We start from the raw sequence: 13,651 nt of genomic DNA, 5'->3' as shown, positions 1-13,651 counted from the left end.
TTTATTATTATCATTCTTTTTGTTATTATTATTATTATCAATATCGTTTTCATTGAGACAAGTATTCTTTCTTGGAAATGTGGTGGCTCTGAAAAGAGCCGTTTGGTTGGCACTGGAAAGTGGCTATCCAGAAATCACTTGGATTTCTTTGTCACCTTCTTTGCCGCGGGTTTCTTGGGGTTCGAAGCCTTTGGCTTCTTGGCTACCGCCTTCTTGGTCGCCTTCTTGGGTGTCGATTTCTTGGCAGGGACTTTCTTCTTCGGCGTCTTTTTCTTCTCTTTCTTCTCAGTAGTCTTCTTTACTGACTTCTTCACTTTCTTGGGTGCTGCTTTTGCCTTCTTAGCGGCGGCTGCCTTCTGCTTTTTCTCCTTCTGGGCTGCAGCTTTCGCCTTGGCCTTCTCCTTCTCTTTCTCCTTCTTGGCCCTCTCCTTTTCCTTCTTGGCTTTCTCCGCTGCCTGTGCCTTGGCTGCTTGCACATTCAACTTGAATGACCCCGAAGCACCTTTCCCCTTCGTCTGCGTAAGTTTGCCCTTCTCCACACCAGCCCTCAGAGCCTTCTTGATGAATATGAGCTGTCGGTCCATCTGGACATCGAAGTTCTGCTCGATGTACTTCTTGATTGCCTGCAGCGAAGATCCATTCTTCTCCTTCAGTTCGGTAATTGCTGTCATAACCATCTCAGCAGCAGGCGGATGGGTCGCTGGTTTCTTCTTAGGAGCCTTCTTGGTGTCCTTCTCAGCCATTTTGGTATACGTCTTTACAGTTGCGATGTGAACAAAACAAGTGCCCGCCTCACCGCGAAATGATCATTATACGTCATGGTTGCGTACGTGGTAGGAAACCTCCCCTGCCTGCCCGCTCCACTACAGTGTTGCCCATTTTACGAGTGCTTCTGCTAACTAGAGTAAATTCTTCTTCCTCTTCCCCCTTTTCTTCTTCTTATTATTATCATGTTTATTATTATTCTCCTTCTTATTATTCTTCTTCTACTTCTTATTGCTCCTCCCGTTATTTTCCTTTCGAAGACAATTTGTAACGATATTTTTATATTATTATTATTTTTTTTTCGCCCATAAACATGCACGTATTATATATTCGTATGCATGCTATTATTGATAAAACATAAACTAAAAAAGAGAGAAAGTCTTTGTTCGGTATTGCCATCCTAGCGTAGTAAATACAGCTACTGATTTTAATGACGGAACACCGAGGCTAGGAACAACTCGCCACATGGGGGCGTTGGTCGACATCAAGAGCGTGTGACATTAACTGTCATCTGAATGATTGAAGCACTCGTTATCACGATAGTTTAGGACTTCCTGAGTTTGATATACTACTACTACTACTACTACTACTACTACTACTACTACTACTACTACTACTACTATTCTTACTACTACTACTACTACTACTACTACTACTACTACTACTACTAATACTACTCTTACTACTAATACTACTCTTACTACTAATACTACTCTTACTACTACTACTTCTACTCTTACTACTTCTCCTACGTCTATGAATATTTTCCCTTCCAGTGCAACCCCGTTATTTGAAATTTCATGTTACTAAGTTTTGGTGAATTTTATTCAAATTAACTTGATGAGCCTCCCTGAACCCTGCTTAATTTTTTTATTCATTTATTTATTTGACATCATTTTACTTCTAATTTACTTGTCATTATTCATTTTTCTTATCCGTAACGTCATTTACCTTATCTGTATGTATAGAGTTAGTGAGGGAGAAAGAGGGATGGATACCAATGAAAAGAAAACAACAACGATTCTTTCGTGAATACTTGGTGGCCCTGATAAGGGCCGTTGAAAATGGGGGTTCGCCGGCCGAGGCAAACTAGCTTGATTTAGCGGTCTTCTTTGGAAGCAACACGGCTTGGATGTTTGGCAGTACACCACCTTGTGCGATTGTCACACCACCCAAGAGTTTGTTCAGTTCCTCGTCGTTGCGTACGGCGAGCTGAAGGTGACGAGGGATGATCCTAGACTTCTTGTTGTCACGAGCAGCATTACCGGCGAGTTCCAAGATCTCGGCAGTCAGGTACTCCAATACTGCAGCCATGTAGACGGGTGCTCCAGCGCCTACCCTCTGTGCATAGCTGCCCTTTCGAAGAAATCGGTGAACACGTCCCACTGGGAACTGAAGACCAGCACGGGATGAGCGAGTCTTTGCCTTGGTTCGGGCCTTTCCACTCTTTCCTCTTCCAGACATGATGTTTTACTGATGAGATGAGCTGATAACGAGTTGAAGATCAGACCGGAGCAGTGTGCATTCGTGTAATGACTCCTCACCGCTTTTTTCTGCCTTTTTATACACGATGTGGCGTTCGCATTTACCGCCGGGGTATTGCGACTATTGTCCAATCAACGGTTCGCTGACCGCCGTCGCCAGTCCGGCCTCTGAAAACAAAAATCAATATTTGTGACTGCTGCCATCTTGCGGCCAATTCCTTCTCATTTGTTTACCATCTTTTCCTGTGCACCATTTATTTCATTTTCTTGAAAAAAATTATAATGACGTTCACACCAAAATTTATTATGATCCCTCTAATAATCGAACACACAACTCAATTTTGGAAGCTCGTGGTGTACTGTGTTGCAATATGGCTGCATAACATACCTACCTGAACCAAATACGATACAATAACGAATGCATGAATCTATTTTGATTTTATATTTCAATAACAGAATAGCAAATAAAATTACAATGAGATCTAATTGAAACAAGTATGTACCCCCTGGAATATATTTATTGGAACAAGTAAACCAACTAAATCCTACTTTCAAAATCATCAAACAACCGAAAGCGAAGCCTTATGGCTTGCGATTTCACGTGTGTTTTATATATATTAAAATAATGCGTGTATATACTGTTATGTCGATTTTATCAGTAATTCATTTCTTTCCTTTTTTTATTTCAATAGGAAAGAGGGAGGAGGATGTCATGGTACAAGAAAAGGACAAGCAGTGACGGTGGCATGTGACACATGTACTCACTCTCCATGCGACAACAGGTAATTACACCCCCCCCCCCTCACAACCACTATTTTGATCAAAGTTATATGCATGATGTGCATTATATATATTATATTATAATATTTGAATTATCCCAGGGATCCTTTATTTCTTCCCACTATTCATGTACATGTATATATATTGCATATGATATCAGTGATTCTTTCGTGATGTTATGGTGGCTCTGAAAAGAGCCGTTTGGCTATATGCCCTACAGGCTGTAGTGCATTGGCGCTCTAGGCGCGTTCTCCACGGATTCGACGGGCCAGCTGGATATCTTTCGGCATGATGGTAACCCTCTTAGCATGGATGGCGCACAGGTTGGTGTCTTCAAATAGCCCGACCAGATAGGCTTCGCTAGCTTCTTGAAGGGCCATCACGGCGGAACTCTGGAAGCGGAGCTCTGTTTTGAAGTCCTGGGCAATCTCCCTCACTAGACGCTGGAATGGGAGTTTGCGGATCAGAAGCTCGGTGCTCTTCTGGTAGCGGCGAATCTCTCTCAGGGCGACAGTTCCAGGCCTGTATCTATGTGGCTTTTTAACTCCCCCTGTGGCTGGGGCACTCTTCCTGGCCGCCTTGGTTGCCAACTGCTTTCTGGGAGCCTTTCCTCCGGTAGATTTGCGAGCCGTCTGCTTGGTACGTGCCATGGTAGGTTACTTGTCTGATGGTAAGTCTGCGAATCGAACGTAGAAGACGAGATGAGTGACTGCCTCTTAAAAATGACCGCTATTTATAAGAGCTCCGAGAGATCCCAAACCCAACGGCACCGTCCGCAGAGCTCTCGTGATTGGTCAGTTGTGTTGCTCTATTGTCATAACGCGCGAAGCGTGGTATGGTGGTGGCGCTGTGCACAACGGCAGTGCGTGAGTGAAGGCACCAAAGGGGTGACGAATTACACTACGGTAATAGTAAACTATATTCACGGGGCGACCGATTCTGGATGTTATCCTCTTTTTTGGAGAAGGTAACAACATGTTAGAAACTAGGGAACGGGGACATCATGAGTCAATGAAAAATCAAGACCCCCCTCCCGTCTTGTCAATAACATACGCAAATTATATGCTAATTTGGATTTGCTTTTGCATCCCGTATTTGCGACTTTGCACCACCCCCCCCCCATTCAGTATTCATTTTCAGTATGAAATTTATAGCATGCATGCATGCATTCTCAAACGCATAATCATTCATGATCATTCCTTATCATCGGCACCTTTCCCAGTACACACATACTTGTTACTTGATTTTCACAACAGATTCATTTTCATCTGTAATATTTTTAAACTATTATTATTTATCTTCATTCGTTTAATTTATTCGACCGTTCATTTATTCCTTCATACTACTTATCATACTACATAATGCATTCTTTCTTGAATATTTGTGTGGCCCTGAAAAGGGCCGTTGTCTGTTCATGAAGAGTATAACTCCCTCTATTTAGATGTGGTATACTTCGTCACCGCTTTGGTGCCCTCACTCACGGCGTGCTTAGCAAGCTCCCCTGGAAGAAGAAGGCGCACGGCGGTCTGTATCTCACGACTGCTGATGGTAGATTTCTTGTTGTACTGGGCCAGCCGAGAAGATTCGCCGGCAATTCGCTCGAAGATGTCGTTGACGAAGCTGTTCATGGTCGTCATGGCCCGGCTAGAAATTCCGGTATCAGGGTGAACCTGCTTAAGGACTTTGTAGATGTAGATTCCGTAGCTCTCCTTCCTTTTCCTGTGCCTCTTCTTGCCACCGCTGGGCCGGGGGGCCTTGACTGCTTTCTTGGAACCTTTCTTGGCAACTTGACCTGTTGGAGCCATGATGAATGTAAGCTGGTATGTGAAGAATGTACCGAAGCGTGTGCACCGATTAGATATTCGATTGCTAATGAGAGTGCCCCGTCCCAATCGCCCTATTTATACACCGCGTCCGGGTCCGGTGCGGCGCGGTCCGTATGCAAATGAGCCCGGTCTTTCATTGGCCGGCCGGCCAATGGGCGCCTGTACTGCTCCTGGTCGAGAGATGGCGACAAAGTGTTCTTATGCAATGAGTGTGGTGATACTATCTTCTTCTTATTTTTTGTATGACCTTATATTTTTTCGGATCACTGAAAACTCTTTTGAAAATTAATTCTATTATTTTAAGGCGATATTCTTCTGGACAACATCAAAGATTGTTGTTAGCACGATATCACAATAGATACATGCTGAGCGAAGTTTAAAAAGTGACGAAGTGATGTGATGTAGTGTAGTACTGACGAAAAATGGCGATATGTCGTTACAGCTTGTACAATAATATTGTTATCAGGTCGAATGAAAATAATCCCCCTTTCCTGGTGAATTTTCAAGAAATGAATCCTCTCTTTTAAGTGAGGGTAATGAAAATTGAATATTGTGATATTTTCTTTTCATCAGGACATAGGAAAATGCGTTCATGTGAACCAGTCAAAATAGAAATTCATGTTTATTTAAATGCATCTCGATAAATATCAGTTCATTCCTATTTCACAGTACAAACCCTCCGTGAAAAGTTCATGCTTTTAGTGAAATGGGGGAAACAAAGTTTATTATCTGTTCTTACTGGAATTGAAAGAAGGAGTTTAGCCGGGTTTTTTTTTTTCAGGTAGCAAAATCAGACTAAAGAGCGACCTGGATAACTAGGGGCGGAGGCCGTCTTTTTTTCCAATTAGTATTATTTTTGTATGCTTCTTTCTCACTCTCTCTCTCTCTCTCTCCACACCCACCCCCCCCATTTCTCTTCCTACCTCACCCCATCCCAAGTACATTTACAGCCATCCGATCGATTGAAAGAAATTGAGACTTTGCATAAGAAGTAATGATTTATATCTATATTATAGTCGTTTATTTCCTTTGGACGCACGTGATACATACATATTGGAAACGCTGCCGTGTTATTCGTTGTCGATGATCATAATGTAGTCTACCAATGTTAGATCACAGCGATACACGATGATTAATATTTTTTTCTTCTTTATTGGTCACGAAAAATATAACTGGCATTTCGGCACCTTATTGCAGCTATGTAATAGAATGGATTTCTTTGCGATCATATTTTGCAAAACTGTAATTATTGCTTGCCGATATAAAAACAAAACGAAAACGTACCTCAACTCTAAAACCTGACCCACACCTCTTTGGCTACTCACATGTCATCCTCACTCTGTATAAGGCAATGGTAATTTGATGCTATGATGATAATGAAAGTGTGAAATTATTTCCTAAATTGATTTATATTTATTACTAAATTATTATAGTACTAATCAACAACATTCTTTCTTGATCATGTGGTGGCTCTGAAAAGAGCCGTTATTTCTAGCCATAACCGTAGTATCAGACTAGCCGCCAAAACCGTACAGGGTACGGCCCTGCCTCTTCAGTGCATAGACCACGTCCATGGCTGTGACGGTCTTGCGTTTGGCGTGCTCACAGTAGGTGACGGCATCACGGATGACATTCTCCAAGAAGACTTTCAGTACACCGCGTGTCTCTTCGTAGATGAGACCAGAGATTCTTTTGACTCCACCTCTTCTTGCTAGACGGCGGATAGCAGGCTTCGTGATACCTTGGATGTTGTCTCGTAGAACCTTGCGATGACGCTTGGCACCACCCTTTCCAAGACCCTTTCCTCCTTTTCCGCGACCAGACATCTTGATGAATGAGAGCTAGTTGTTGTACGATACTGAAGACTGGATGTTACGCTGAGCGAATGAGGTCATCCGCTAGAGCAGCGGCTATTGTGGTCAGATTGCGGACGTGGGTGACGAAACTCGTCACCGCGCCGACCCGGCGGCGATTGGCACTCACGTCAGAGCGCCCCCTTGTGCCGACGCCGATATGATTTTTGAAAGAGTCCCCGCCCTGAAAACGCACGGAATAATGACCCTCAGGAAAAAAAAATGCATACTTTTTGGAAGATATTGTTAAATAGTAGTACTCGAATATAAGGCAACGTCTCGAATTTCACCAATGACACCGATCTCCCTCTCTAGTTAACTTTCTTGGCATTATGTATTTCTTACGTTTTCTTCCTTCCTCGTCGTGTTATTTTTTCCCCACGATATGTTAACTTCATACAGTATACAATTACTTTCATATGCATTTTTATATGTCTTATATGTCATTCAAATTCCGCCCCTTGTTCCTCCTTCTTATAATGTCATAATATTGTCCAATTACCGGACCATTTAATAGATGCACTATCTTCATATTTTTTTTTGGTATTAGAATCCGACTTATACCAGTGCGGGTGGTCACAATATGGTTCATACTATTTTATTATTATTTTTTTTATTTTATTATTCTTTTGGTTTTTATTATTATCATTCTTTTTGTTATTATTATCAATATCGTTCTCATTGAGACAAGTATTCTTTCTTGGAAATGTGGTGGCTCTGAAAAGAGCCGTTTGGTTGGCACTGGAAAGTGGCTATCCAGAAATCACTTGGATTTCTTTGTCACCTTCTTTGCCGCGGGTTTCTTGGGGTTCGAAGCCTTTGGCTTCTTGGCTACCGCCTTCTTGGTCGCCTTCTTGGGTGTCGATTTCTTGGCAGGGACTTTCTTCTTCGGCGTCTTTTTCTTCTCTTTCTTCTCAGTAGTCTTCTTTACTGACTTCTTCACTTTCTTGGGTGCTGCTTTTGCCTTCTTAGCGGCGGCTGCCTTCTGCTTTTTCTCCTTCTGGGCTGCAGCTTTCGCCTTGGCCTTCTCCTTCTCTTTCTCCTTCTTGGCCCTCTCCTTTTCCTTCTTGGCTTTCTCCGCTGCCTGTGCCTTGGCTGCTTGCACATTCAACTTGAATGACCCCGAAGCACCTTTCCCCTTCGTCTGCGTAAGTTTGCCCTTCTCCACACCAGCCCTCAGAGCCTTCTTGATGAATATGAGCTGTCGGTCCATCTGGACATCGAAGTTCTGCTCGATGTACTTCTTGATTGCCTGCAGCGAAGATCCATTCTTCTCCTTCAGTTCGGTAATTGCTGTCATAACCATCTCAGCAGCAGGCGGATGGGTCGCTGGTTTCTTCTTAGGAGCCTTCTTGGTGTCCTTCTCAGCCATTTTGGTATACGTCTTTACAGTTGCGATGTGAACAAAACAAGTGCCCGCCTCACCGCGAAATGATCATTATACGTCATGGTTGCGTACGTGGTAGGAAACCTCCCCTGCCTGCCCGCTCCACTACAGTGTTGCCCATTTTACGAGTGCTTCTGCTAACTAGAGTAAATTCTTCTTCCTCTTCCCCCTTTTCTTCTTCTTATTATTATCATGTTTATTATTATTCTCCTTCTTATTATTCTTCTTCTACTTCTTATTGCTCCTCCCGTTATTTTCCTTTCGAAGACAATTTGTAACGATATTTTTATATTATTATTATTTTTTTTTCGCCCATAAACATGCACGTATTATATATTCGTATGCATGCTATTATTGATAAAACATAAACTAAAAAAGAGAGAAAGTCTTTGTTCGGTATTGCCATCCTAGCGTAGTAAATACAGCTACTGATTTTAATGACGGAACACCGAGGCTAGGAACAACTCGCCACATGGGGGCGTTGGTCGACATCAAGAGCGTGTGACATTAACTGTCATCTGAATGATTGAAGCACTCGTTATCACGATAGTTTAGGACTTCCTGAGTTTGATATACTACTACTACTACTACTACTACTACTACTACTACTACTACTACTACTACTACTATTCTTACTACTACTACTACTACTACTACTGCTACTACTACTACTACTAATACTACTCTTACTACTAATACTACTCTTACTACTAATACTACTCTTACTACTACTACTTCTACTCTTACTACTTCTCCTACGTCTATGAATATTTTCCCTTCCAGTGCAACCCCGTTATTTGAAATTTCATGTTACTAAGTTTTGGTGAATTTTATTCAAATTAACTTGATGAGCCTCCCTGAACCCTGCTTAATTTTTTTATTCATTTATTTATTTGACATCATTTTACTTCTAATTTACTTGTCATTATTCATTTTTCTTATCCGTAACGTCATTTACCTTATCTGTATGTATAGAGTTAGTGAGGGAGAAAGAGGGATGGATACCAATGAAAAGAAAACAACAACGATTCTTTCGTGAATACTTGGTGGCCCTGATAAGGGCCGTTGAAAATGGGGGTTCGCCGGCCGAGGCAAACTAGCTTGATTTAGCGGTCTTCTTTGGAAGCAACACGGCTTGGATGTTTGGCAGTACACCACCTTGTGCGATTGTCACACCACCCAAGAGTTTGTTCAGTTCCTCGTCGTTGCGTACGGCGAGCTGAAGGTGACGAGGGATGATCCTAGACTTCTTGTTGTCACGAGCAGCATTACCGGCGAGTTCCAAGATCTCGGCAGTCAGGTACTCCAATACTGCAGCCATGTAGACGGGTGCTCCAGCGCCTACCCTCTGTGCATAGCTGCCCTTTCGAAGAAATCGGTGAACACGTCCCACTGGGAACTGAAGACCAGCACGGGATGAGCGAGTCTTTGCCTTGGTTCGGGCCTTTCCACTCTTTCCTCTTCCAGACATGATGTTTTACTGATGAGATGAGCTGATAACGAGTTGAAGATCAGACCGGAGCAGTGTGCATTCGTGTAATGACTCCTCACCGCTTTTTTCTGCCTTTTTATACACGATGTGGCGTTCGCATTTACCGCCGGGTATTGCGACTATTGTCCAATCAACGGTTCGCTGACCGCCGTCGCCAGTCCGGCCTCTGAAAACAAAAATCAATATTTGTGACTGCTGCCATCTTGCGGCCAATTCCTTCTCATTTGTTTACCATCCCCAACCCTATCTTTTCCTGTGCACCATTTATTTCATTTTCTTGAAAAAAATTATAATGACGTGCACACCAAAATTTATTATGATCCCTCTAATAATCGAACACACAACTCAATTTTGGAAGCTCGTGGTGTACTGTGTTGCAATATGGCTGCATAACATACCTACCTGAACCAAATACGATACAATAACGAATGCATGAATCTATTTTGATTTTATATTTCAATAACAGAATAGCAAATAAAATTACAATGAGATCTAATTGAAACAAGTATGTACCCCCTGGAATATATTTATTGGAACAAGTAAACCAACTAAATCCTACCTTCAAAATCATCAAACAACCGAAAGCGAAGCCTTATGGCTTGCGATTTCACGTGTGTTTTATATATATTAAAATAATGCGTGTATATACTGTTATGTCGATTTTATCAGTAATTCATTTCTTTCCTTTTTTTATTTCAATAGGAAAGAGGGAGGAGGATGTCATGGTACAAGAAAAGGACAAGCAGTGACGGTGGCATGTGACACATGTACTCACTCTCCATGCGACAACAGGTAATTACACAACCACTATTTTGATCAAAGTTATATGCATGATGTGCATTATATATATTATATTATAATATTTGAATTATCCCAGGGTTCCTTTATTTCTTCCCACTATTCATGTACATGTATATATATTGCATATGATATCAGTGATTCTTTCGTGATGTTATGGTGGCTCTGAAAAGAGCCGTTTGGCTATATGCCCTACAGGCTGTAGTGCATTGGCGCTCTAGGCGCGTTCTCCACGGATTCGACGGGCCAGCTGGATATCTTTCGGCATGATGGTAACCCTCTTAGCATGGATGGCGCACAGGTTGGTGTCTTCAAATAGCCCGACCAGATAGGCTTCGCTAGCTTCTTGAAGGGCCATCACGGCGGAACTCTGGAAGCGGAGCTCTGTTTTGAAGTCCTGGGCAATCTCCCTCACTAGACGCTGGAATGGGAGTTTGCGGATCAGAAGCTCGGTGCTCTTCTGGTAGCGGCGAATCTCTCTCAGGGCGACAGTTCCAGGCCTGTATCTATGTGGCTTTTTAACTCCCCCTGTGGCTGGGGCACTCTTCCTGGCCGCCTTGGTTGCCAACTGCTTTCTGGGAGCCTTTCCTCCGGTAGATTTGCGAGCCGTCTGCTTGGTACGTGCCATGGTAGGTTACTTGTCTGATGGTAAGTCTGCGAATCGAACGTAGAAGACGAGATGAGTGACTGCCTCTTAAAAATGACCGCTATTTATAAGAGCTCCGAGAGATCCCAAACCCAACGGCACCGTCCGCAGAGCTCTCGTGATTGGTCAGTTGTGTTGCTCTATTGTCATAACGCGCGAAGCGTGGTATGGTGGTGGCGCTGTGCACAACGGCAGTGCGTGAGTGAAGGCACCAAAGGGGTGACGAATTACACTACGGTAATAGTAAACTATATTCACGGGGCGACCGATTCTGGATGTTATCCTCTTTTTTGGAGAAGGTAACAACATGTTAGAAACTAGGGAACGGGGACATCATGAGTCAATGAAAAATCAAGACCCCCCTCCCGTCTTGTCAATAACATACGCAAATTATATGCTAATTTGGATTTGCTTTTGCATCCCGTATTTGCGACTTTGCACCACCCCCCCCCATTCAGTATTCATTTTCAGTATGAATTTATAGCATGCATGCATGCATTCTCAAACGCATAATCATTCATGATCATTCCTTATCATCGGCACCTTTCCCAGTACACACATACTTGTTACTTGATTTTCACAACAGATTCATTTTCATCTGTAATATTTTTAAACTATTATTATTTATCTTCATTCGTTTAATTTATTCGACCGTTCATTTATTCCTTCATACTACTTATCATACTACATAATGCATTCTTTCTTGAATATTTGTGTGGCCCTGAAAAGGGCCGTTGTTTGTTCATGAAGAGTAGAACTCCCTCTATTTAGATGTGGTATACTTCGTCACCGCTTTGGTGCCCTCACTCACGGCGTGCTTAGCAAGCTCCCCTGGAAGAAGAAGGCGCACGGCGGTCTGTATCTCACGACTGCTGATGGTAGATTTCTTGTTGTACTGGGCCAGCCGAGAAGATTCGCCGGCAATTCGCTCGAAGATGTCGTTGACGAAGCTGTTCATGATCGTCATGGCCCGGCTAGAAATTCCGGTATCAGGGTGAACCTGCTTAAGGACTTTGTAGATGTAGATTCCGTAGCTCTCCTTCCTTTTCCTGTGCCTCTTCTTGCCACCGCTGGGCCGGGGGGCCTTGACTGCTTTCTTGGAACCTTTCTTGGCAACTTGACCTGTTGGAGCCATGATGAATGTAAGCTGGTATGTGAAGAATGTACCGAAGCGTGTGCACCGATTAGATATTCGATTGCTAATGCGAGTGCGTGTGTGTGTGTATTTGAGTTTTGTCAGACGTGTATCAATCAGATATGATTATTTACGTCTGGGACCGACCTTTAACGTCACATCCGAAAGACGTGACCAGGGCTCGAACTTCGAACCTCTGCATCAATTTGTAACTTCCCACAGCTTGGATTACAGGCGCACGCCACAACGCCCAGTCTAATGCGAGTGCCCCGTCCCAATCGCCCTATTTATACACCGCGTCCGGGTCCGGTGCGGCGCGGTCCGTATGCAAATGAGCCCCGGTCTTTCATTGGCCGGCCGGCCAATGGGCGCCTGTACTGCCCCTGGTCGAGAGATGGCGACAAAGTGGTCTTATGCAATGAGTGTGGTGATACTATCTTCTTATTAAATTTAATATGACCTTATAGTTTTTTTGGATCAGTGAAAACTCTTTTGAAAATTAATTATATTATTTTTAAGGAGATATTCTTCAGGACAACATCAAAGATTGTTGTTAAGCACGATATCACAATAGATACATGCTGAGCGAAGTTTAAAAAGTGACGACGTGATGTGATGTAGTGTAGTACTGACGAAAAATGGCGATATGTCGTTACAGCTTGTACAATAATATTGTTATCAGGTCGAATGAAAATAATCCCCCTTTTCCTGGTGAATTTTCAGAAATTAAAACCTCTCTTTTAAGTGAGGGTAATGAAAATTGAATATTGTGATATTTTCTTTTCATCAGGACATAGGAAAATTCCTTCATGTGAACCAGTCAAAATAGAAATTCATGTTTATTTAAATGCATCTCGATAAACATCAATTCATTCCTATTTCACAGTACAAACCCTCCGTGAAAAGTTCATGCTTTTAGTGAAATGGGGGAAACGCAGTTTATTATCTGTTTTTACTGAAATTGAAATAAGGAGTTTAGCCGGGTTTTTTTTTTAGGTAGCAAAAGAGCGACCTGGATAACTAGGAGCGGAGGCCGTCTTTTATCCTTTTTTCCAATTAGTATTATTTTTTATGCTTCTCACTCTCTCTCTCTCCCCCCCCCCCATTTCTCTTCCTACCTCACCCCATCCCAAGTATATTTACAGCCATCCGATTGATTGAAAGAAATTAAGACTTTGCATAAGAAGTAATGATTTATATCTATATCATAGTCGTTTATTTCCTTTGGACGCACGTGATACATACATATTGGAAATGCTGCCGTGTTATTCTTTGCTGATGATCATAATGTAGTCTACCAATGTTAGATCACAGCGATACATGATGATTAATATTTTTTCTTCTTTATTGGTCACGAAAAATATAACCGGCATTTTGGCACCTTAATTATTGCAGCTATGTAATAGAATGGATTTCTTTGCGATCAAATTTTGTAAAACTGTGAATAACGTACCTCAACTCTAAAACCTGACCCACACCTCTTTG

General features: G+C 42.5%; 10 protein-coding genes across 10 annotated transcripts in view; 1 reads left to right on the top strand and 9 right to left on the bottom strand.

Annotated features, from left to right (window-relative positions):
- The window catches only part of LOC121414873 (keratin-associated protein 5-1-like), a 44,966-nt gene that overhangs the window by 27,011 nt on the left and 4,304 nt on the right, over positions 1–13,651 (top strand). The window contains exons 6-7 of the mRNA XM_041607924.1: positions 2,942–3,031; positions 10,290–10,379. Of these exons, the coding sequence (XP_041463858.1) occupies positions 2,942–3,031; positions 10,290–10,379 (180 nt within the window). The remainder of the gene's footprint in view (positions 1–2,941; positions 3,032–10,289; positions 10,380–13,651) is intronic.
- LOC121415274 (histone H1.1, embryonic-like) lies at positions 81–797 on the bottom strand. The gene has a single exon (XM_041608459.1). The coding sequence runs from the start codon at positions 741–743 to the stop codon at positions 135–137; it is 609 nt and encodes a 202-aa protein (XP_041464393.1). The 5' UTR covers positions 744–797; the 3' UTR covers positions 81–134.
- Positions 1,527–2,326, bottom strand: LOC121415291 (histone H2A, embryonic). The gene has a single exon (XM_041608472.1). It carries the CDS (start codon positions 2,227–2,229, stop codon positions 1,855–1,857), a length of 375 nt encoding a protein of 124 aa, XP_041464406.1. The 5' UTR covers positions 2,230–2,326; the 3' UTR covers positions 1,527–1,854.
- Positions 3,211–3,691, bottom strand: LOC121415285 (histone H3, embryonic). Its single transcript, XM_041608467.1, has one exon. The coding sequence runs from the start codon at positions 3,677–3,679 to the stop codon at positions 3,269–3,271; it is 411 nt and encodes a 136-aa protein (XP_041464401.1). The 5' UTR covers positions 3,680–3,691; the 3' UTR covers positions 3,211–3,268.
- Positions 3,580–4,897, bottom strand: LOC121415302 (histone H2B.2, embryonic-like). Its single transcript, XM_041608482.1, has one exon. The coding sequence runs from the start codon at positions 4,832–4,834 to the stop codon at positions 4,463–4,465; it is 372 nt and encodes a 123-aa protein (XP_041464416.1). The 5' UTR covers positions 4,835–4,897; the 3' UTR covers positions 3,580–4,462.
- Positions 6,322–6,908, bottom strand: LOC121415310 (histone H4). The gene has a single exon (XM_041608490.1). The coding sequence runs from the start codon at positions 6,679–6,681 to the stop codon at positions 6,370–6,372; it is 312 nt and encodes a 103-aa protein (XP_041464424.1). The 5' UTR covers positions 6,682–6,908; the 3' UTR covers positions 6,322–6,369.
- LOC121415277 (histone H1.1, embryonic-like) lies at positions 7,418–8,134 on the bottom strand. Its single transcript, XM_041608462.1, has one exon. The coding sequence runs from the start codon at positions 8,078–8,080 to the stop codon at positions 7,472–7,474; it is 609 nt and encodes a 202-aa protein (XP_041464396.1). The 5' UTR covers positions 8,081–8,134; the 3' UTR covers positions 7,418–7,471.
- Positions 8,864–9,657, bottom strand: LOC121415293 (histone H2A, embryonic). Its single transcript, XM_041608474.1, has one exon. The coding sequence runs from the start codon at positions 9,564–9,566 to the stop codon at positions 9,192–9,194; it is 375 nt and encodes a 124-aa protein (XP_041464408.1). The 5' UTR covers positions 9,567–9,657; the 3' UTR covers positions 8,864–9,191.
- Positions 10,545–11,025, bottom strand: LOC121415287 (histone H3, embryonic). The gene has a single exon (XM_041608468.1). The coding sequence runs from the start codon at positions 11,011–11,013 to the stop codon at positions 10,603–10,605; it is 411 nt and encodes a 136-aa protein (XP_041464402.1). The 5' UTR covers positions 11,014–11,025; the 3' UTR covers positions 10,545–10,602.
- LOC121415299 (histone H2B.2, embryonic) lies at positions 10,914–12,251 on the bottom strand. Its single transcript, XM_041608479.1, has one exon. The coding sequence runs from the start codon at positions 12,164–12,166 to the stop codon at positions 11,795–11,797; it is 372 nt and encodes a 123-aa protein (XP_041464413.1). The 5' UTR covers positions 12,167–12,251; the 3' UTR covers positions 10,914–11,794.

The sequence above is a fragment of the Lytechinus variegatus genome, chromosome 5 (genome assembly GCF_018143015.1).
Source record: "Lytechinus variegatus isolate NC3 chromosome 5, Lvar_3.0, whole genome shotgun sequence".
In the NCBI taxonomy this organism is placed as follows: domain Eukaryota; kingdom Metazoa; phylum Echinodermata; class Echinoidea; order Temnopleuroida; family Toxopneustidae; genus Lytechinus; species Lytechinus variegatus.
Note: the sequence above shows the minus strand (reverse complement) of the source record. Positions and strands in the feature narration are given on the sequence as shown.